The 23,730-nt window shown below is 40.5% G+C and overlaps 2 protein-coding genes across 2 annotated transcripts in view; one reads left to right on the top strand and one right to left on the bottom strand.

The window, feature by feature from the left end:
• Positions 1–4,367, top strand: part of aven (apoptosis, caspase activation inhibitor) — a 30,435-nt gene extending 26,068 nt beyond the window's left edge. The window contains exons 3-6 of the mRNA XM_030046530.1: positions 1,802–1,872; positions 2,702–2,797; positions 2,929–3,226; positions 3,400–4,367. Of these exons, the coding sequence (XP_029902390.1) occupies positions 1,802–1,872; positions 2,702–2,797; positions 2,929–3,226; positions 3,400–3,554 (620 nt within the window). The 3' untranslated portion in view covers positions 3,555–4,367. The remainder of the gene's footprint in view (positions 1–1,801; positions 1,873–2,701; positions 2,798–2,928; positions 3,227–3,399) is intronic.
• Positions 4,368–4,376: 9 nt separating this feature from the next.
• ryr3 (ryanodine receptor 3) overlaps positions 4,377–23,730 on the bottom strand; it is a 136,831-nt gene continuing 117,477 nt past the window's right edge. The window contains exons 83-108 of the mRNA XM_030047858.1: positions 22,881–22,980; positions 21,745–21,824; positions 20,674–20,750; positions 20,511–20,584; positions 18,969–18,983; positions 18,038–18,118; positions 17,794–17,882; positions 17,543–17,671; positions 17,136–17,240; positions 16,800–16,881; positions 15,310–16,595; positions 15,104–15,156; positions 14,854–15,016; positions 14,595–14,681; positions 13,522–13,725; positions 12,828–12,958; positions 12,271–12,313; positions 11,555–11,682; positions 10,884–10,944; positions 10,425–10,571; positions 8,648–8,782; positions 7,733–7,889; positions 7,174–7,238; positions 6,359–6,459; positions 6,211–6,262; positions 4,377–5,422 (exon numbers count right to left, since the gene is read on the bottom strand). Of these exons, the coding sequence (XP_029903718.1) occupies positions 5,327–5,422; positions 6,211–6,262; positions 6,359–6,459; positions 7,174–7,238; positions 7,733–7,889; positions 8,648–8,782; positions 10,425–10,571; positions 10,884–10,944; positions 11,555–11,682; positions 12,271–12,313; positions 12,828–12,958; positions 13,522–13,725; positions 14,595–14,681; positions 14,854–15,016; positions 15,104–15,156; positions 15,310–16,595; positions 16,800–16,881; positions 17,136–17,240; positions 17,543–17,671; positions 17,794–17,882; positions 18,038–18,118; positions 18,969–18,983; positions 20,511–20,584; positions 20,674–20,750; positions 21,745–21,824; positions 22,881–22,980 (3,741 nt within the window). The 3' untranslated portion in view covers positions 4,377–5,326. The remainder of the gene's footprint in view (positions 5,423–6,210; positions 6,263–6,358; positions 6,460–7,173; positions 7,239–7,732; positions 7,890–8,647; positions 8,783–10,424; positions 10,572–10,883; positions 10,945–11,554; positions 11,683–12,270; positions 12,314–12,827; positions 12,959–13,521; positions 13,726–14,594; positions 14,682–14,853; positions 15,017–15,103; positions 15,157–15,309; positions 16,596–16,799; positions 16,882–17,135; positions 17,241–17,542; positions 17,672–17,793; positions 17,883–18,037; positions 18,119–18,968; positions 18,984–20,510; positions 20,585–20,673; positions 20,751–21,744; positions 21,825–22,880; positions 22,981–23,730) is intronic.

The following is a 23,730-nucleotide window of genomic DNA, read 5'->3' as shown; positions in this document are numbered from 1 at the left end:
AAGAGCACAATATGAAGCCCTCCCCTCCCCTTGCCACAGCCGTCACACAAAGCTGACATCCCATTGCCTTCTCTTATCTATCTGCCTTCCAGTCATTGTAACCTTGATAATGCTTTTATCCATAAATCATCTTTTCTGTGCCTGTGTGGCAGCAGGGATATGGCCCACAGACAAAAGTCCTCCTGCTGCCTGTCCTTTTTGACCCCCTCCTGCTCCCGTAGCGCAAAGCAATCAAGAGCAACTGCAGTTGGCACATGGCTGAAAGGCTGTGTGTCACTAATATAATGCTTGGAGGGCAGAGCAACAAAGCAGGAGGCTGTGACTGACTGCAAGTCCTCTGTTCAGCCTCCCGCTGATCGGCCCATCTGTGTGTGGCAGACTGGCCAGTGTGTGCTGTGCCCTCTGACTGTGGTTCCACCCCTTTAGGGTGCACAGACACACACACACACGCACACCAAATTAAATCAGTGCTGCCTGCCACACCAGCTTGATTCTCAGGATCTATGTGCTGTGATCTAAGGAATTGCTATGCCCAGAGTACAAAATACCTTTTGAACTATACAATACATTTGCTTTGCAAGTAAACACTCAGTTTGTACCACCAAGGTCTGTTGTGAAAACAAGCAGGCTTTACAGGAGACCTGAAGGCACTGTCCCCAACTAGTCCTTCTACTCCTAAATTGTTGAAATTTCTCTCTCTCTCTCTCTCTCTCTCTCTCTCTCTCTCTCTCTCTCTCAATTTGTTTTTCAATTTAAATAGCTTTATTGGCATGACAAGGCAGTGCTTATATTGCCAAAGCGAATAGCAGTGGTAATGACAATAAAAATAAAAATAAAATAAATAAATAAATAAATAAATAAAAAAGGAAAAATAAAAATAAATAAACAAATGGATAATCGTCTCTCTCTCTCTCTCTTGCTTTATCTTAAACTGCTGGCTGCATGGTGCTAGAGGCTGCATGCTCTGTTGTTTTATAATCAAAACTCGCTCCACTCCGCTCACCCAGGCTCACCGGGAAGAATTTCTGGTTACAAATCACCTTCAGTGACCCCACAAGGGACAGTGGTCATACTGATGTGTGACTATTTGACAAATCACGTTTAGTGTTTTGGCAAATAAAGCCCTCATTTCTCTATAATGTGTCACTGTCACTCTTCTTGACAAGTGATAGTTGATTTGATGCTTTTGGCTCAGCACTTGACATGCAGGAATCCCCCCACTGAAACAAAACTATCTCTTGGACACCTGTTTATGAATTCATTTTAATTCATTTTCATCTTGAAAGCTGGTTAATGAGCTGAAGCTAGCACTGAAAAACATAAACAGATGTATCTGACTTTGTATGTAACATGTAGGCTGCCTTTAAACCTATGCCAATTGTACTTTTTGAAGCGAGCTTATTGATTATATAACCCGGTGTCTTTGCTGTAGCTAAAAAGCACCCAGCTAATTGGTGTTTGGAAACGAAGTGCTGTCAAATCTTAGCACAGCTTCAGCTCAGATATTGATCATCAGTTTATACAGACCTATTGACTGTTTTCCAGCAACTCAAGAGAAGCAGACGTGTCCATTTCAGACATTTGAGATGTAAAGACTTATTGATTGGCCTCCGGGAGCATTGGAAATGGACCAAGCTGTTAAACACAGCTTGGAAATGTCCTGTTATGTTTTTAAAGGAAATTAATAAACTGAGCAAATGTGGTTTTGGCTGAAAAAAACTATAACTGTGAGGTACTACTGAGCAATACTTAATAGCACTGACTAGAGCGGTGACATATTGTTTGTGCATCTCTTCCCCAGGGGATTCTTTCACTCAATTCCGCTTTTCAGAGGAAAAGGAGTGGGAGATGGACTCATTAGCAGCCAATCAGGTAAATCTATGTTGTTATCTGGTCAGCCCCCACCATTCAAGTCTTGTTTCCTTGTGTTTGATTAATTTCACCTTTGCTCTGTGAGGTATGCACTTCTCAAGCAGTGACTATTTCTGTTTGGAAGATGCCTCCACAAGCATATGTCATGCACCATTGATTTTGCATGTTTAGTGTAATATTTACAATTTATATACTTACTCTGCTAATCTTTTCCCAAAGCAAGCAGTCATATTTGAGAATTCTGATATACTTTTCCCTTCCTTTTAACCAGCCACTCCTTTTCATTCATTCCACTACGATATGAAAATGAACGGTTTGTGGCAGTGTAAAATGTGGGTTAATCATAGCAGTGGTAGCAATCATAGCATTTATCAGATTGACAAGCAAAAAAGCATATTCACTATTATGTTAAACTCTTACCTTTTTACATTAAAAAGCTCATTCTGTTATCCATCCCAGTTTTCAGCTAAGAGGTGGAACCAAGTAAAAATGTGGTTCAAGTTACAGTCGATCACTTCATGAGAATTTTTCTCTGTCAGTCTCGAGGTTATAGTGTGCGTATATCCTCTGAGAAATGGCAGTCCCAACAATTGACATGAATCCATATGCTCCACATTTACTCAACTTATCTTGATCAAGACCCAGTGAGGTTGAAAGTGAATAAATGTAAGATACAGATTTCTCAGCTCTTATCTCCCTACAACCTGGTATTCCTGACCATTTGCAGAAAATCCACAAACACAAAGCTATGAAACCTGACTGCAAACAGCTGCTTTAAGATGGTGTACTCTCGTGTTTATACACCATTATACGACTCGCCCCTGTCTAGATTTCGCCAGTGTTTGTGGACCTTCCAGCATTGGCTCAGTGCCTTCAAGAAGTGCCTCTCCACCAGAGACTTAACTTGGAGGCCGAGCTGCTACAGGTAGGCTTCCTCATCTCAGCAACTTACCAGCTGGTGTGGCAGGAGGTGTATTACTGGCATTTGGTACCTGTCAGCTACAAAACTCACTGTATGTCCTGTTGCAGTCATTTACAGCAGTCCAAATGTTTCAGGTCTCGACACCAGTAGAGCTGCCTGCTATGACCGTCGCACCCAAACAGGACATCGTGAAGATGGCAGTCTTCACCCCTCCACCTCCCAAAGGCCTCAGTAGCGGCCAGGGAGGGTCCTCAGCTACAAAGCCAGTGCTGGGCACGGACCCTCAGGTTTCCCTTCGTGCAGCCGAGCCAGCAGTGGATGATGCTGATGAGGAGCTGGACCAGCTGCTCAGTTTACAGAAACCAGTCTCAGATGTTTCAGGAAGCCAGTCTGTCAGTGTCACAGATGAGGAGAGCGCTGTTACAGATAAATGTGAGTATATTCAACAACCCCAGCCCCACATTCTTAAAAGGAATGTTTTGTGTCAAAGTGCTGTTTGCAAAGAGTCTGAGTTTTATTAGTCTCCTCAAGCTATGATTAAACGATTCCAGGTTTTTAAGGAAGACAGTCAAAATGGTCCTTTCATCTGTTCTTTCATTCTGCAGTGCCTCGGGAACAAAAGGAGGAGGGTCCAGCGGTGACTGAGGAGAAGATGGAGGAGCTGGAGGAAATTGAGGTTACACCTCCTAAGACAGTTCCAAAAAGACAGGAAGTGACAGAGGAGGACCTGGAGGACTGGCTTGACAGCATGATCTCCTGACACCCAACCATCAACGGTACAAACGAGCACATAGACAGATCAGGAGCAAGTCCATTTAAAAAAGGAAGGAAGGAGGAAATGTTCCTGGTGTTATACAAGAGCCAATAATCCCATTCAGCCTTGGGTTTAACTCTGAGTCTAGAGGTATTTTTGCTCTGAGAGGAACTTGCTTTACTTTATTTTGGATTTAACCTGGAGAGAGTTTCATCCTCTACACTTCTTCTACCTCCAGTTGCTTCTCAAACTCATACATAAGAAGTGCACTATTGGCTCTGTGTAGGAGTTTCAGACTGACAGAAAATTATAAAGCTGACTAGTTTGATTGGCAGTTGTAGGATTGTAGGAGTTCGTAGGATTTTTCCATTGTTCCCCTGTTGCCCCCAACTTTCTGCTGATTTTGAAAAGGGTAAGTCACTTTTCCAGTCTTTTAGGCTGAATCAGTGACAAAATGTCTGTAGGTGTGGAGATGGGACTGTGCATCTTGGACCAGAAGTTTGTGAGAAGGTGTGAGAAGGAAATGTTCTTTCTACAGTTCACGATCCACAGAGAAATAATTCTCTGTTCCTTGTGAGACTTTGGAAGTTATACACCACGGGAGTGTCGCTGTGACGAGGGCTTCAGTCACCCTGTGGAGGGACACACAGTGGAACAGGCCATGCACAACATGGGTGGTTTATTGCATCAATTACTTTATTCATTTCCTCCCCCTTGTCAAAAGAAATGCAGTTTACCAAAGCTACTACATACATACAAATGGCCATACAATAGCAGTTAACCATTTTGTTGTAAGTGTTCAATAAATCCTTGAACTAATTTTTTTTTTCTCAGCTTGTGGGTTTCTTCTCTACTGTGGAAAGAAGTGCAGGCAGGCAGGACACCACAGCTTGGAAACAAAACCAATCTAAGCAACATTTACACAATAATCATCTAGATTTTATACAACAAATGTATTCTCTTTTTTATACTTAAAAGCCACAAAACTAATTTGAGCTAAATCTGTTTGTAACTAATCCAGAACTACAGCACTACAGTGTGTCAGGAGGGACAAAAAATGGTTTTGCATAGTTTTTCATAAGGCACGTTGGCACTTGATAAACACCTAAGTGAGTCATCTATGGTCCTGGAAGAACCGTCCTCAGCAATTCTCCTTTTCATCCAACAGATTGAAACCAGCTATGAAAGGCAGATCAGGTCTCACTCATTTCATTTGATGTAATTGGATCAGCATTAGTGATCAATACCAGCAACACACATCCATTTGATTTGTTTGGTAATAAGTTACAGTAACATTCTGGCATTAATCGTTGTGCATATTCAGACATTCACTTGTCATGCTGTAACCCTCCACATGTATCAAACTTCTACACAAAACAAATTGTGCAACAGGTCGGGGTTAAGCAAGTGAAAAGGCAATGTGTAGTAGAATCAAAAAAACATTTGCATAAAATAGGTGTCGTGGCAAGTGACTATTTTCGTTAACAAGGAAAAGGATTTGGATGCACACACGCGCATACACACACACACACACACACACACACACACACACACACACACACACAATGTCCAACCATCAGTCATCAGTCTTGAATTTGTATTCTCTGTGTGGCTGAATTCAAAATGAATGATTTTACTTGATGCTGTCGAACACCGTGGCAGCAGCAGTAGAGCAAAATCCAGCTTGTGTTTCGATTCTGTCAGAGGGTGAAGTCAGTGAAATGTCTCTCTCAGGAAGGTAGATAGGGTGTTAGGGGCACGAGGCAGCTCTGCCCTCTCTAGCCCAACTGGTCCTCATATTGCTTACGGAAGCAGTCGCCGGCGGGGAAGAAGTCCCAGCATCTCTCTTGATACATCTTCCACACGTATGACTCCTGGAGGAGGCGGGGACAGAGCTCGGCTTAATTGTGAGAATGGGAAAAAACAATCTGTCTATTGAAGAACAGCTGACAAAGGTTTAATGTTAAAAAGCAGCGTGTTTTGGCAGCATTAGCCCTCATCAGGATTACAGTCAACACTAAATACAGTATCTTCAGTGACATTAAAAATTGTCTCCTCAGAGCAGACAGACAAAACATACATCTTTTTTTTTTTTTGTAAAGGAAATTCCTTCATTTCAGTTGCATCAACTTTTTTTTTTTTTTTTTTTTTTTTTTTTTTTTTTTTTAAATCCAAATCTTGTTGCTTTTTTCTTTGTGATTTATTCCTCAAGAGTGATGCTGAATGTGATGCTTTGCAATTCATGCACTTTGGAAGAGCTGAAATGTTGAGACAGCATTTTTCTGCCGCTTTGTTAATTTTTTGACAGGAAACCATGTATGCACATCTTCAGATCTCAGGTGCATGGTGAAAACTGGAGTCAAAATTGAACAAAGGCAAAAGAAAAACACAATGCCCACACACTGATTCTTGCTCCTGTGAAGCTTTACTTGTGCAACACTTCAACCCACTTGATATGTTGCATAAGTGAAGCCTTCTGGGAGCAAGAGGCAGCATGCAGGTATTGTTTTTCCTTTGCTGTCTTCAATTTGTTAAACCACAGACATGAGAATTCACAAATGTGTGATGTTGAGGTGTACAGTATCTCTCAGAGGTGCAATATGCTAAAAAGAGAGGTGAGCTGAGGCTCGGTTATTGATTATGCAAATATTGTGTGATGTACCTGACCCGTGTGTTCAGTCTCATCCTTGTTAATCAGGTACATCAGGAAGAACCTGAAGGGGAGGAAACGCATATTGACACAAAATGTTGATGTGTTTCAGACACCTGAATACATGACATTTTACAGTTTTGGCTGTTGCAGCACTCACAGGTAGTTAGCTAGGTTGTGCTCTTGCAAGGTGTGGGTTTCAAACCCATGAGGCGTTCGATCAAAGTAGTCATTCCCAATGCCGCAGATGAAGCATTTGGTCTGAAAGAGCAAGAACATTGTTGACATTTTGGCATACAGTGGCTCAGCGGACAAAAGACTGTCACATTCTCTCACAGGCTGGATTTTTTTTTGTTTGTGTTCCATATCTGTGGGTGATTTGTCTTAATTCCACAAGGGGAGTGCTCGTCAACTTGTTTTCTCTAAGTTTACTCTGAAATCTGTGATGTGTAGCATTATTAAACAGCGATTTATTGTTTCCCAAATTAGTTCTGACACCTTGATATAATTATGGTAAACACAAGACAATGGTGTAAGTCTTTTTCACACCGAGGGGATTGTTAGTGCTGCGCTTCCTAAGTTTATATAACTCTTGCCTGTTACTTCCGGCCAACAAGAGGATGTTGCTTATTTGGTAAAAGCTTTTCTTTTTAGCTTTACTGAACAAGATAAACATGTTGCGACTTTTCCTTCGACCATCTGTAATTGTGACAAAATCTGAGAGCTTCAGTTCTGTTTGCCTGGAGAGGAACCGTGCTCTCTTCCTGTTTTTTAAAACAATCCAGCAGATTTCCTTCTAAATCGGTCCTGCTGTCACATATCTCAATGAGATAATTATTTCATTAATTTAAAATGCTGCAAGCAGCCGGTTTACCTTACATTACCTCTGCATTATGGCTGTGATCCTACATCTCCCTATAAATGTCCACCTGTTCTGCATCAACATAGGACAAAATGAACAGAAAAGAGCCGTACCTCCATGTCCTCCTTCACCTGCTCCTGCTGGTCTCTCAGTTCACCAAAGGCATCAATGATCAGACCTGTAGGAGGTTGTATCAGTCTGTCAGAGTGATACTGAACAAGTAATACAGATCCTGCTGACTGAATTATCGAGCTGACGCTGTGTAATATACATGGTAGTCAGCATGACAAGATGACAATGGCATATCGAATAATGAATGGAGATGTTCTGGGATTCCTGTGTTATTAAACGGCACACAGCGGGGAAAGAGAGAGTAAGTCATGACTCAAGTTGTGTGCTACAAGTACTTGGCACATGCCTTAGTTTAATGAGCAGAAATGTATACAGAGTCACCCCTAATATTGTGTGAAAAGGTATAAAATGTCATTGTGTGTGTGTGTGTGTGTTGGGGGTGGGGCTGCACTGCAGTCCCCACTCCGTATATTTTCCTGCTTTTTTCGTCCTTTGCTGATCACACCACTACTTGAGCCACTAGGATGATAAAAATACAACAAATGTGTTACAACGCCACTGAACGTCAATTCTGTCATGATAAAATCAAGATCCCTGTACCCTGAATAATGGCCAGGAGGATGACGATGACGAAGAAGAAGAAGGTGATGTCGAAGAGGATGCGGTAGAGCTCGTACGGGTCTCCGGCTGGATCCTCCAACTCATCTCCAATACCTCCTCCGGCTCTCACGCCCACGTACATGTGGAACATATAGCACTACAAAGACATAACAGCTGAACTTAACATAATGATTCACAGCCACTCTTACTCAGCTAACACAATGTTTGGTCTTTTTTTAAGTGAACAACTGAGTAAAATGAATAATTATGGAAACTGATTTCTTGTGCTAATGGTATAAAACTAAGCAGCAGTGGGAGAAACAGGATTCAATCTACTGTACTGCAGTAGTGTCAGTGTGTAAACTCTTCTTGTCAGGAGTGTGTGTCATCTATTGTTAGAACAGGACAAAAAGGTGGAAGATGATACACAGAAGTAAATAATGTGTCAGGGAAAACAGCGACGACAAGCCTGATTTTTGTGTTCATGGATGCTTTTGAAAGGTTAAAAACCCATAAGACCTGTGAAAAGCCGGAGAATAAACTGGAATTAAAGCTGCCAAGTGCCAGTTTTCTTTCCATGACAAGAACAGATTACACTTTTAAAAAGGGGTCATTCTCCAATCCATAACCATGGCACACATTTCTAAAGTGAAAAAAGAGATTAGCAAGTTTACTAATGAAAAGTATTTTCTACTTATCCCCTGTCTGCATACCCTGAAGTGGGCCAGTTGGCCAAAATGTTTTAGTCAGCCATCCAAAGAACAGCCTTAGGAATCTTTTTCAGTTGCCAACATTTGGCCTTAGTTACTGATGCAGGCTCTTTTCATTCCACTGTCTTTTCCATCTCTAAAAATCAAGCCCCTGGCAATTTCTTTCATTTTTCATGAAGAGGATGTTGGAGATGGTCACACGTACTGTCATCATATCATCACACTTCATATCTGGCTCGTCTTCATCCTCGCTCTTGTTGTAGAACTTCCTGAAGAAGTTGAAAGCCACCACGGTGTAGAGATAGACAACCACGGCCAGCAGACCCACAGTCAGCACCAGCTAGACACAGAAAAGGCAGGAGTTATCCATCTGAGCATGTTCTCATTCCCAGGTTTTTCCAGGATGAGAGAAGACGACAACATCTACACACACACACACAGAAAAGAGTTCACTCTACCTACATCTGCTTATGCCCAATCTGAACTTTTCACTTTGCTGACCTCTAACTATTACACACTGTACCTCTTCACCATCAGTGCCAATCTGAGGCAAGATGTGCCACATTGGTACCTAGAAAAACAGCTCTCCAAGAAACTGTAACATCTCTAAGACTTAACTGAAGGTTTGAGGGATGCATTTAACAGTATGCAAGGTTTTTTGTAAGCTTTGGGTTGAGGTGAAGTAAAATAATTCCAGTATTTTTCAACTCCTGAGGACAACCTACAGCTTACTAGCTCAGCCTTCCTCCTTTTAAATTTGCATCGCACTTGCTGCCATAAACCATATAGCTACAGTCATTACAGTCATATAGATAATGGTGTGAACTAGGGCTGACCTAAATACTTTGAAGGTGTTTTTTTTTTTTTTTTTTTTTTTTTTCTCAGGAGACAGTAAACCATGGCACAGAAGAAACAAACTGTGTGATGGAGCCAACAAAATGGCTTAACACTACAGGATAATGGGTTGCTATGGTGATGTTGTAGTTTGCAGAAGAAAAAATCTGCACAAAATTGTTTCATGTTTGTTGTACATAATTATAGTCAGTAATACTGACAATTCATATAGCTATGGGTTTCCTATATTTGTATGCACTGTCACAAATTAAAGTACTTATATATCCCCATAGGAGTTTAGATACTTGTCACGTTTACTGTGATTAAGGGTGTTGATGCACCTGGATTATCACCTTTTCATTGTTCAAATCTGCTGCCTGTTGTGTTTTGTGATGTAGGCCTACCACCTAAAATTAGGTTATAAATTCTGTTGCAGAGGTCAGCAAAAACTTCAAATATGTCAACTTTTTTATAATGCCTATACTGCTTAGCAATAATATACTGGACTGTTACACAGCCTACATGTTGGACTGCGCACACACACTCACGTTCTCTCTCTGTCACTCACTCTCACAACACATAATTAACCCATTGCCAGCACACACACACCCACTCTCCCTGGCGTAGTGAAGCTTTGAATACCAGCAAATTATTGCTGCTGAAGCTTTAAAGCCCAACAGAAGGTATTCGGAAGAGCCCTATTATGAACTTCTTTCAACCAAAGAACCAGTTTGTCCACATGTGAGTACATACCAACACCGCGAACAACACGAGAGGCTAATCCAAACCTTTCCTGATCTAATCTTAGCTATTTCAGTGCTATCCTCTACCTCATGAACTGCTGTAGACATAGTGAGTGAGAGAGATGACAAGGGTCTAAATAACAAAAAACATCAAGACAGTAAATGTACAATTTTTTTTTTCATATCGTCCAAACTGATTTGTGATATCTAAACTCATCAAGATCTGGAAAATATTTTGTCCTCACATTTCAAAACTTTTCAGACTTGTGTAGACACACAAATTGGTGGTAAAGGAGAGGGGAGGTGATAACATGACACAGCTGAAACACAGCCATTTCTGTTTTGTGTGGAGTCATGGTTGCCATCTCCACTGCTCTGCCTCCCCCTGCTGGTTTTTCCACTTGCCTGCTTGCCGTTGTGAGTGACGGACGACAGGATGGTGCGGAGGGTCTTGAAGCCCATGGCGATGTCCAGCAGATGGGCGGCGAAGAAGAAGTTGTTGAAGTGCCCAAAAATGGACATGGTGGTGTACCAGATGAGATAAAGGAAAGACTGTCAGGAGAGAGAAGCCATTCGTTATTGACAGACTGAACAATCACTTGGTTTTCAAGACAAATAATGCTTTTCAAGATTAGATGGTTAGCTATTTTTAATGATGTTCATATTATATTAGTTGTGTGCTGAAAAAATGTAAATAATGACTCAAAACAAATTTATAAAATGATTAAACTGCAGGTTGGGTCTCACTAGTCACCAAAGACCTTTCATATTATTCATTAATATTTTTTATATCTTTATTTTTAACCTGTGTTTGCAGTCACATCAATGTTAATGAAGTGAAAGCTATCAATGAGATGTACTTACATTGTCAGTTAAAACCACTCCTATCTTCCAGATGTGGTACTTGGTATCAATGGAGCTCAGCCTGTCAAAGAGAAAACAAGAATATGCTTCAAGTCAACAGGCGTTAACCCACCACAAGACCAGCATGTAAACTGGTGTGGGTGTTACAAATTGGTTAGCATAGTGCAGCACTGTTCACATCCACAGACTCCATTTGAAGTCAAAGCTGACAATCACAGATTTTCCCAGGTCATGCTGACTAACAGTGAAGAATAAAGAAGAATAAATTATATTAAATTAATGAGCATTAACCCACCAGGAACTGATTAGGTTTGACCCCTACATTTTACTTAAGATGTGGATAGAATTTTTTTCCCCCCATATCAATCGATGCAGGCCTAAATCAAGCCCTAGTCCAAAGTTCAATAAGTAAGACTTACTGAATCAGAGCACAAGAGGAATTGATAGGGTTCCTGATCAATATCAGTGATTTAATGATTTTACCAGGTGTTAAGTCTCCTGGCGTTCAAAACTCAACGTTCCATGTCTTTTTCCAGAGACTTGTGTTGGAATGAATAAGTTCTATTTATGCTGAGGCAATTCCTACTGGATGCTGACAGAGGTTTGCAAAGGTCATGCATTACTTAGTTCCCCTTCAGGCTCTGTGAGAAGGTTAGGGGTTCAGTTCTCACCAGGACACCAGCGAGGCTTCCTTCTCCACCGTCTCCGCCGTGGGATCAAAGTCCAGCGCGCTCTTATCCAAGCCCAGGAGCTCAGCGATGCGTTCAGCCCCGTACAGGTCACCGTATTTGTTGATTACCTAGAGACATTAAAGGCAGCAGAGATGTCATCACTCAAGTCTGAGCTGTGAACAGGGAAGTTATGTTCCAGCAGATTATGTAGTCACATTGTAAAAAAAATAAAAGTAGAGTGGTTTTCAAGCTGGGGTCCTTGAAAAGGGTTTCCAGCAAAATGACAAACAATGACAATGACTGGATTCAGTAGATATTTTTTTGTTACTCACAAGCCTAGACAGGGACAGGGGTTGCAAATGAGCCTCAGCTAGAAACCTGTATGCATGTCATCTATTTTGTGTTTCATACAAATGTGAATTCATGTGAAATAATGTTAATGCACTTGCCCCTGTCAAATACACAAGTAAATGAATACATAAACACAAAACAAATGCTGTTCCAGGGTTCCAGGGTCTTAATTTGTGTCTGTCTGATAAATGACATGAAAATGAGTGAGCATCACTGGTGTAGTAACTGGGAATCTAAACTGATTTGCATTGTTGACACACACTGCATCTTTACATTTTCACTTTTTTGTTAAATTTAACCTGTCAGAAGTCATTATACTATATGAATAAAGGTTGAAAATATGTCTGCTTTGCCTCCACACTCACCTTGCGCTTGACAAACTTGTCCCAGTAGTTGTTGGGGAAGGATCTGCAATATAATGTGTAGGAAAAAAAGAACCTTGACTCAGCAGACCGGTGATTACGCTTACAACTTAATATCGGGTAAGATGCATTTGATATTGGATTGGACGAGTTTCCTTCCAGAGTGAAATAGCAGCCACGTGAAAAATACAGCACTTACTCTGGCAAAGTTACAGACATAATATTACAGCTCATTATGGATATTACTGCAGTCATTCAGCATTTTAGGGCACTTATTTAAATATGTAGTACCATTAGGGATGGGATCAACTATACTGCAGAAATACTGAGTCATAAAACAAGTAATATTTTGAGCAAATTGTCTCCCACACCCCCCCCCTAATGGGTAAGAAAGTGTCGAGATGAGCTAATACTTGACTTGTGGAAGTGACAAGAAAAGAGAAATCTGATGTCAATGTGCGTCCTAGACTGTTTAATGTCAAGTGGAAAGGTAATCCAGCTACACTACATATATAGGCACACTAAAGACAAGCTAATCCCAGGTGTCCCCAGTGACTCACGGGGTGTTGATAACCAGTCTATCCCACTGGCCCTTAATATCGTCATCAGAGGGCTGCTCAGTGATGTACAGACCATCAAACTCAAGCTTCCTGGCAATCTCTTTCTCTCTCTTGAAAACCACCAAAGGAACCTGAAGAGGCAACATAGGGACATGTGAGTGGGGTAAAGGACAGGGGAGGTACAAAATGTGGACAATCTTGGATATTGCTTGAGTTTATATTGAGGTGTTTACACATGGTGGAACCATGAAAGTACAGTTGTACAGTATGATGTATTATATACTTTGGCATGTATTACAACTGTTTGAAGTTCATGTTGAAACAGGTTCTTATGACCACCTGTACAACAGCCTTTACAAGGTTTCCTACAGAGTGCTGAAAAACTTAGTGGCTTATTCCTGCAAAGAGGTCCTGACTAAAACTCTAGAAATGTCCACAGCCGATGGGAATCTTATGTTAACATGAGTGTGAAACATTAAACTCACTATTAACCAATGTTCATGGCAACTTTATGATTAAACTCTCTGTGGTCAGAATCATATATTCACATCACCTGCTATTTTGTTCCAGGATTTTATTTGTTTTTTACACAGAACTATTATTTGCAAAGAAATAATTTTTATAATTTCAAGAAAAAAGGGCTACAGAGGCCGAAAGTGAGCAAAACTGTTAAATAGTGATATGAATTTTCTACCTTCAGATAGTAATACCCGACCAAACAGAGGAAGGAGATGACAGTGTGGAATATGGCCAGGAAGCGAAGGGTTGGTGCCATGTAGCCAGTGGACTCTTGAAGCACAAACTCATCCATGTCAAAAAGTGTGTCCTCATCATCCTCATCCTCACTGCTACCCCAGGGGTCATCATCATCTTCTTCTTCCTCAGCCTCACCGGTGACCTGAAGAACAAACACACCATACATAGTATCAATTATATCTCCAAGGGAATACCAAGACATCTCTCACATTTTGGAAAAAAAAAGTTCCTGTGTTTGTCTTTCAGTTTCCCTAAAATGTTAATCACTGTTAGCATGTATCCTTTGGTTTCTGTGTCAACAAAAATACCAAGTCAGTTTGGGAAGAATAAAGGAACAGGGGTGAATTTTCCCATAGTATGTCTGGTGTCATGGCCAACAAAGTCAGTGTCAGAGAATCCCTTTCATACTTTACAATGCTGTGTGTGCATATGTGTATTGTTAGACTTAAGGAAAAATTTAGTTATAGGGATTTACATTGTCGAATTGGCAAACAAAAGCCCATACACAAAAAATGTGGATGCACTTCTGAATAGGACCAGTTTATTTGTGCATCACTTGATAAAGCCACAGAAAGAACACAGAACATGACTGACTGCACCTTGTGCCAGTTGCCATAGTCCTAGTCAGAGCAGGTGGGCAGTACAAGCACAAAACCTGGTCATCCTTGACACTAAAATTGCACGGCACTGATTAAATGTTACGGACACACCCTCTACCGTGCCTCTCCTCCCACTGCAAACCAGCCAGGTTTAAATGAGTCACCAAAATAGCAACCGAATGCCTGATAAAAACAGTCACTTTGCCAGTGCTAAGTGTCCACCATGCACCAACATAAAAAAAAATGTGGCCCTAACACTTCAACAGAGAGGGTGGATCTTGTTTTCTGGATTGCTCTCATCACATTGCACTTCCTTTTAATGAAACAAGTGATAAGAAAAACTGGATACCTTTTTAAATACAGTTGAACACTATGTTTTGCTCAATACAAAGTACCAGAGATGGCTTATTACCTTATAAAAGAGCAGAATGAAGTTTATGGCGAAACACACAAACAGGGCCAAGAAACGGAGATTATAGAAGTTCCGGGCCAGATAATTCTGTAAACACAAAGTTTAATTAATGATCAAATCAACTACTGATCAACTGTATATAGGCAATAAATGCAGATCAGGCTTCGTTGGAAACTGGAATGCTCAGAAATAAAACAGAAGTGGTTCCAACAAAGACACTATTATATGATTTACATGAAGCAACAGTGTTGGGGCTCACCAGCATCTTGTTCAGATAGACCTCCAGAACAGCAAAGATACTTGACATGAAGGCAGGTGCCTGTTCCTTAGGTTGACCTGATCTGGGCTTGGGCTTCTCCTCTACTACTGGCTCCTTAGACTCCTCCTCCTTTGGCTTATCCTCTTTCTCTTGATTTTCTGTGCTGTATAAGTAAGATTGTATTTACTTTAAAGTGCTTTTTTGGGTAATGACCAATTGCCCTCCTCCCTCCCCATTCAGTTTTACTCACTCTGCTTTCTCTGGTTCAGACTCTGAGGTCTCTGTGGGCTTAACAGCGGCTTTCTGCGTGGGAGTGCGAAACATACTCATGAGCTGAGAGGGATTAAACGAAGGTGATACTGTAAAAGCACGGCTCATGTATTGATTACCTTATATTGTGAATCATATATAACATAAAGACAATCTTATTTATGCATGAAATTTGTGACTGCAGACCTTCTTGTGATCGGCAGTGCTCTCCCCACTCAGCTCAGAAACATCACCCAGGCCAGGTTCCAGTGCATGTTTTCCTTCCTTCTTGGTCGGTGGATTCAGCATCTCCATCATCATGTCAACCTCTGCTTTGTCAGCCGGGGCTGCCATGGCCAGATCTATGCTTCCTGAGGATTCCCCAGCCTCCACTTTCTCCCCTTCTATCACATCACCATGGATACCAAACTGGGTTGGGTCAGGCATATTGCCCAGGATGTCTGTCACTTTCATGTTCTTGGCTCCCTCGACCAGACCACCACCAAACATGGAGGACCAGATGAGGTGGAAGAAACCAAAGACCAGGCTGTAGATTCCCTTGAAGAAGCCAGTGAAGAGCATCCAAAAGAAAGAGAAGAAGCCTGTGATCATTTCCTTGATGCTCAGCTTCTTGATTTTCTTGAACTGCTTGCGCATGTTGTGGATGGAAACCATATGGCGGACATGAGTGATCTTCTTCTTGACTGAGTGACATGCAGTGGTGAAAGCTGAGGCAGACTCCAGGGTGCCCTCTTTCTCTTCAGCCAGCTCCTCCAGGATGCTGTGTGCATCATCCTCTTCCTCCTCCTCAGGTCGTTCTACCGCATCTGGCTCAGAGATCTGCGAGGCCAGCTGCATCTCAAATATAGTGTCCTCACAGAAGTTAACAAACATCTCCATCTTCTCACTCTCACCACCCTCATTGACCACATCAAAGATGAACTGGCGCTTGGACTCCTTGACCTGCGGCTTCTCCCACTGTTCACGGCTTGACTCACTGATCTCAAAGTATACTCTCTCAATACGCTTTGCGCTGCCCATGATCTCAATACGCCCCAGATAAGGCTCAAAGTAGCTAAGCACACTCTCTGCTAGATCCAGGAAGGTGGCCAGTCGGGAGTCATTTGGCATGTGCTCAGACAGGTTGGTCAACAGCACAGCCACATTAAAGCCAATGTCTTTGGCTGGCTCATGGAAACGCTCCACAAATTCCTTATAGTTGAACATGTCATTCTCATCAGCCTCTGCACAGGAAAGCAGGAATTCAATCTCCGACTGGCTGTACTGCTTCTGGCTCTCCATGGACTTTTGGAACTCCTTCTTTGAAATGATGCCTTTGCACTCTGGGTCATACTCTCTGAAGTTGTCAGAGGTTGTCAGGTCCTTCAGCTTAAGGAACATATCAAAGAACTTGAGGATCATCTCCACATTATTAGATGACTCCACCAGGGTGTCAACCATCTGCTTTCCAATTGTTCCGTTCACCACATTACCTAAGGAAGGGAACACACACAGACTTTAGGGTCATGTAGCATTTTTGTCAACAAGCAATGGCTTGTTCAATATGTGGTGTAATTGCACAAAAACAACATCAATTGGTTTATAAGATTTGGATTTGATCTTTACTATACAAGCTTAATGTATTCATATGTGTTTTCTACAGCTACAGCTGTTTTGAAATGTCTTCAGATTCTTACCCTCCAGCAAAGACAGCATCATGACAACCATATCTTTTTGCAAATCCATCAGCTCCTTCAACAGCTCAATCTGACTGGAGTCCTGCAAGGAGACCAGAGCTTTTACTGAAAGCTATACTGTGGAGTTTTTCCTAGGACAAAAAAATGGGATCTTGCCTGAATTACAAGAATACTATATCATGAAACAGTTGCAAAGTTAGTTTCTGAATGCTTTCAAAAGTACATCCATTTTCCAACTTGTTTCCCACATTAACAAGTCACATACAAATCACAAATATATTTGGCAACACTGTAATAGAGGATGCTTTTAAAGTAAAAGTGCAAGGGGTTTTGTACCTGAGAGAGCTTCATCTGCATGTTGGCAAATACATGCAAGAAGCCAACCACTGCATCCCACAATCTGCTGTGAGCTAGACTCTGCTGGTTCCCAATACATGGGCCCTGAAGGAGGACAAGTAAGAAAGGGGTATGATGTGAAAGAGAAGAATATCATAAAATGAAATCTATGCTGTAAGAGGCAACAATAAAGAACAAAGAGAAGCAGATTCAAGAGGGTAAAAAACGGTTTAAATGCCACTGAGTAATTGCATTTTGTATATAAAATATATCAGGTGCATACACGTTTAGATGTTTATTATCTTCCAGATGGCTTTGAACAGATTCACCCATAAACATGAAAAACACTTCAGCCTTTATTCTGTGAATTCACTATTCCAGGTTAGGGGATCAGCTTCAGGTCTTACCTGAATATACTCAGTTAGTGAGTTGAATATCTGCTTGGCCACAGCTAAAGCTTTAGAGAAGCTGATTTGTCCAGTCTCATCAATGATATCTTTGCCAGAGTAGTACCAATAGAAGTCACTGATAGATTCCTAAAGAGCAAAACCACATAAGTATACAGTTGATGTAAGAATAAATAACGGTTAAATGGTGGTGATATTTATGATTGAAATGATGGTAATGAGTTTTGCGGGTGTAAATTTGTTTTTCAGACCTGAAGACGGAGAAGATAGTCCACAGTGCTGATAATGATGTTGACTGTGGTTGTATTTCCAGTTTGTGTTCTCAGGAAGTTTTGGAAATCTAACACAGGAAAAACTCACTTGTTGACCAATGTTTATTAAAGGGGTGAAGCTGAGCTTGTAGTCCATGATTTCTACAAATAAGGCAATACTACTATGTTTGATGGAAATACATGATACAAGAATAAATACAAGTACACATGAAAGTGTCCTCACCTCCGTTGTGCCCCTCACACAGAAGTTGCAAAAACCGGAAGAGATCCTTAGTAAACTCATCGTTCTGTAGCACCTTAGAACCTTTGGAGAAAAGAAACATTGGTGAAGACAGCTCCAAATCCATATAAAGCAATTTATTAAGTCATTATCAACAAAATATGATGTCTAATTATATATGACACTCCCCTCAAATGTCATCAATGTGAGACAGGCAGGATAGGTTTCATGTTCAAAACATTTTTGAAGTCCTGGGCCTTTAGATTGCAGGTTGAAATCTGAATCCAAAGTGCTGGTTGTAAAAATGCTCTTTCATTGACAACAGTGAAACACCAGGTCATTTCAATAAGCTGGGGATAGCCTGGTAACTTTCACATGTAGGACAAGATTGGACTGATGGGGATTGCATTTCAGAAAAGAGGACAGATGTGGTTACATCATCCAGTTTGACTAAACCAGATAGTCCACATTTAACAGAGCTACATACATGTACATGTGAAAGTTAGACATCTGTAAAGAAACCAGCTTTCTGAAATCGGCCCAAAGTCCAAAGCAAGACAAAGCTTTGCTTAGGCTGTGGATAAGTCCACAAACCTTTAGTCAAACCCTTAGGAAATGGTATTGATAGGCTTAGAACCATAGATTTGAGCATCAGTAACAAGAATCACATTAGTAAATGTTAACATGAAGGACATGGTAACAAATATCACACAAAGGACAGGCAATGGATTCTGGGGATCCAGTTTTTTGTACGATCTAACAGTCGGCATGCACATTGTGTCCCTACAAACCAGAGCTCTTGGTTAATGCATCTGAGCATGGGGGAAAGAAAGGCCAGGTATCAAATAAAGCAGGGAGAGTGGACCACGGATATGGAGGAGACATTCAGGGTGGGAGCATAGCCATATGAGGACAATCTAAATTTGCTATTTACCCCGCTCACAGTGGACTGCCATCGATGGGTTTTAAAATGACAGGAAAAAGACAAACAAACAATATACGTAGACATAAGCAAAAAAGAGAGGACATTGAATTATAATACAAAGAAGAGAGATATGAAGACATTGGCTACAAGTGAAAAGACAACGTCATGCAGTTAAAAAAAAAAAAGTCTGAGGAGGGACAACTGCGGGAAAAATTATAGGACAACACTGGCCTGAGTTTTGTGTTGGGTCTAGCATGTGATGGATACCAAATGTGAATTTAATCATGGTGATTTTTTAACAGTAACAGAGACACAAGAAGTAACAGTGAATTGTTAAAGACAGGGGTTGGTGAAAATGTACAGTGGAGGACTGAAGGATGAAAAGACGGACACTGTTTGATGTGAAAAGTGTAAAGTGACGCGTGTGTGGCAAGTTGTAGAGATATAGAGGGCTTGTATTAATGCTGGACCATGTCCTCTGTGGCTCCACACTTCCTATTGATAGAGGCCAATCACAGATAACAGGATACATCTTGGATTTAAAAAAAAAAAAAAGTCCCTCGGTGAGGCTGTGGCTGCTTGCAAGGATGGCATTTTATGTGTGAGGATTACACTCCTCCAGTGTGATATCTAAGTACAAATTTTTCCTCACATTGCAACAGTGAAAGTGCCTACGTAAAAGTATGACATATTATGAAATATAATTTGCCCAATCCATTAAATCTGTCTGTAATTCTCTGCCAGAACAGATATATACAGTGATGTAGAGCTACATTATGTGTAAGTAAAGTCTAAACTCCAGCTGGTGACCATATTTATAATAAATGGAATGAACATTAAGAGGTTTTATTGTCATGTAACTTATATTAGTATGAGACTATTACCACAATCTATACTAAAAATTTTTACCTTTAAGATACAAAATCACATAGGCAGCTTGTGGTAACCTGAAAAGGTGGATAAACTCTTGCTCCAGCCATAAAAAGGTGTGTAAGAAGAATGTGGGTGGGAGGCCTACTCTAAATCCCTTGATGCATGCTGTATTTGTAAAGTACCATAATATATTTATAACTCACTCCTGTTAACTGTAAAAGATGTTAAAGACACCACATTGATCATTTCGGTTACAGCAGGACTGTAGTGCAAGCAGTAAGTATGTATACTCATCAAAATTCACATTCACTTGCAATGTAATTTGATGGGTGTTTTCTCTACCAGAAACTAAACATTAGCCAGTAGCAATTGCTAAGAGCTTTGACACACCACATTGACATTTCTGCAACAGAGATCTGAAGATATCCATTGCAGAACCTCAGTGCAGAAAGAGACACACAGTAGTCATGGTTCAGCATTAGCTACATGAAGGGAATTAAACAGCATCTCTTTATATGTTTGTTTTATCCAGACTTCAGTTTTGCAGGTGCTTCAATAACGGGTAACTACTAGACTTAATTCACACATGTCAAAACTTGGAGCTAAGAGGCAATATTGAGCAACGGTGCATATACAGAGTAACAAACGGTGCTTCCAATTGGACTCGTCTTCACTTACTTGATCCTTCTTCTGTCACCATCCCAAGTCCCTCTGCTTTGTTTTGCCTCTCAAATGCATTCAAGTCCAGGACACTAGGGAAAGAATTTCAAGAGTCAACCGCGGGGCTTGATGTCAGGGCATTCGTTCCGTTCCATGTGCTGCAGTGTTAATATCACAGTACCTGCAAGACTGCATGAGTCCTGAGAGACTCTTGAAAAATCCTGCATCTCGTTTCTCTTTCAGATAATCAAGCATTTTCTGGGATAAGAGGGGAGAAGAGAGAACATGTTAAAAAAACATCCTCCAGAAAAATCACTTGCTGTATTGTACAGTAGTCTATAGCACAGTCTGTACACACAATTTATTTGGTGAAAATTCCCCACCCAGTAAAATCCATTTTATACTAAAACTACCCAAAACTATCAAACCCACACTGAAACTGAACAATGGGGAAAAAACAAAAGCTTTATAAATCCTGCAGAGGGGTCAAGACATAGGTGACGTCAGTAATTAATGAGAAAAAAAAATCCTAATGTGTGAGCACAATATATGTAGAGTATGTGCACGAGTTGTGAAAAATAGTGATGGAACAATAAGGCAGGGGAGTCACTGGCACAATATGGGTAAAGTGTTTTTTGAGTAGCCTAACACTGTTACTATTCTTTGATGGTAGAGATAGACAATATAATGTAAGACTTAATGCAGTTTTTTACTTGTGATGGTGGTGCATACAAAGGACTGCGCAATATACTATATATGAGCTCAACCAGGAAACCAAATAAAGGGAGCTGCAAATAGGCTTCAGCCACCTACTGCCTTCCTGTGTCCAAAATTTATGGCTGCAACTGTGAATAATGTTTGTGTAATAATGTAATATTTTGAATTAATTAATTTTGATCTCTTAACCTCCAGTTCTACCATCAGATAATGTCTAGCATTCATATAAATTTAGTGTAGACTCAAAACCCATCCCTATCATTAGAAAACGGTGACAAAATTAAGCTACTAAGAAAACAGGTTTCAGTTTCAAAACTCTAATTTTATACAAAATCTACTGTTCTTGATTGTAACTTTAGCTGTGCATAAAAATAAACCTGAAGCTAAAATTACCCAATAACCTTTGCATTTAGGGGGAACAAGCTGAGTTTGGAAGTGGATAGATGTTTATGGATGGATAAATAAACATAAAAGATAACCAAGATTGATCGGTAAATGTTTGATGATAAAGTTGGGGTGGGCTGTATGACCTGACCTGCTGAACTTGCACGTTGCCTCCATTTAGGATAGATATGCCCAGTTTGAGGGTGCAGGTCACCATGGGGCCCAGACGTCCTGCTCAGAGAGGAAGAGTTAAGAGATTTACTTGTGTAAATTACCATAGTAACAGGAGTAGGGGTTCACAAAGTGTTGCTGATCCATACCAGTCAACTGTTATTGATAGGGCTACTCAGATTTTGAAGTCTGAAAAAAGGCAAGCCAGTCTGGACACTTTTTTTTGCCCCAGAAAATCCAGTCTCCTCCCCCAGCTCCTACACGTAGCCAGGCTGATGCTGACTGCATGAGGCAGCTAGTCTGTAGAGTCTGATGTTAGCATTTCAAGCACTTGGATGCCCAGACATGTTGACTCAGTTTGAAATAATCTTATCATAGTGAATTTTGCATATCCATGGAACTGATCACTGCTGTTTGTAGTTTTTCTTTGCCAAGCTGTTAGTCAAACATGGCTACTGCTTTTTGCTCTCATCCTACTTGTTTGTAATAGCAGAGCAATGAGATTTGTTGTAGCCTATATGTATCATAAAATGTGTGTTTACTTTGTCTCCTATGGCTATAGCTTCACCTGATGCATCTTGTAGCTCTTTATTTAACATTTTAGGTTTATGTATTAACCTAACCTGTGTTGTGGTGTGAAAATACTGCTCTGTGATAAATGAAATACTATTTAGCTTTTGCTCCCAACCTCTGGAGTCCATATGCAGATGAAGACGGTGATATCCACTAGATGGTACTAAAGCATCACAGAATCACAGAGTGTACCATTAAGGCAGGGTGACCGACCATTCCTATTCAACTGTAGGGAGACCCTGCCATAAATTATATTTCTGAAGGAAGAATTAACTTACAAAGAACAACTGAACAGATGAATGAATGAAGAATATATGCTAATAACATGTCATGGTAGGTTTAACAAACTAGTTTTATATAGCTGTGGTCACGGAGGAACATTCATTGACAGAGCATGACATGCATGGTTGATATATGAGTAAAAGGCCAATATCAGTCTGACCCTATCTTAAAGAAATAAAGGTCCAAGTTCATACTGTGATTCACAGTATGATCACAGTATGGTTCAGTTGACCATGGCAAGGAAAACCCGATCACCATTACCTTTACTGGCACTGATCATCTGCAGCACCATCTCAGCTGCCCCACGGGCATGAAGCCTCGCCTGCTGATAAAGGATCTTTTGCTTTTCCATTTCTTTTTCCTGAGGAACAGCACATGAACACACAGAGAGCAGAAGGTCAGAGCAGCCACCTACATCACCAACACAAAGACTTAATCTTTCTATCCATAGCTCAGGGTGACGTGCTAACACTATCAGTCACTGGCAATGATAATGGCTTTCTTTTCTCATTATTCATTAGCTTGACATCAGGACCAAGACAAATATGCAGCAGACACTTTTCATCAGGAGCAGTGAGATGCGAAAGCAACAAGGCCAGGTGACCCTCACATCAAACTCTCCTACAGACCTTCAGACTGTGCTATCTCAAAGTCCCTCAAACTAAAGGATAAACTAAATAAACTTTTTTTCTTTGCACAATATATGCATTACTTGTTGTAAACATAATAAAAAAAAACATGCTACTGATTTTCAACCATCATTTTTTTAAATTACCAAGCCTACCAGATATATTAAAATTATAACTGAAAGTGCATAAAAACCAAACTTAGTGTAAAACAAAATAAAAAAAAAAAATACAATGAAATTAAAACTAGACAACAACTGAGGTTGCTAACAAAAAATAGATAACTATATGAAAACAGAATCCAATGAAAAATCACAAACTAAATAGAAAAACTGTTCTGAATGCATTGTGGGTAAAATAACAGACTGCAATTTTTTTGCATTCTTTTTCATCACTATCACTACAAGGATGTAAAATACTAGACATTGAGTGGCAAATAAAAAGTAATTTTAAAACTCAGTCATTGTTGTCATTGTTCACAAGGT

The sequence above is a fragment of the Myripristis murdjan genome, chromosome 24 (assembly GCF_902150065.1).
Source record: "Myripristis murdjan chromosome 24, fMyrMur1.1, whole genome shotgun sequence".
Classification (NCBI taxonomy): Eukaryota; Metazoa; Chordata; class Actinopteri; order Holocentriformes; family Holocentridae; genus Myripristis; species Myripristis murdjan.
Note: the sequence above shows the minus strand (reverse complement) of the source record. Positions and strands in the feature narration are given on the sequence as shown.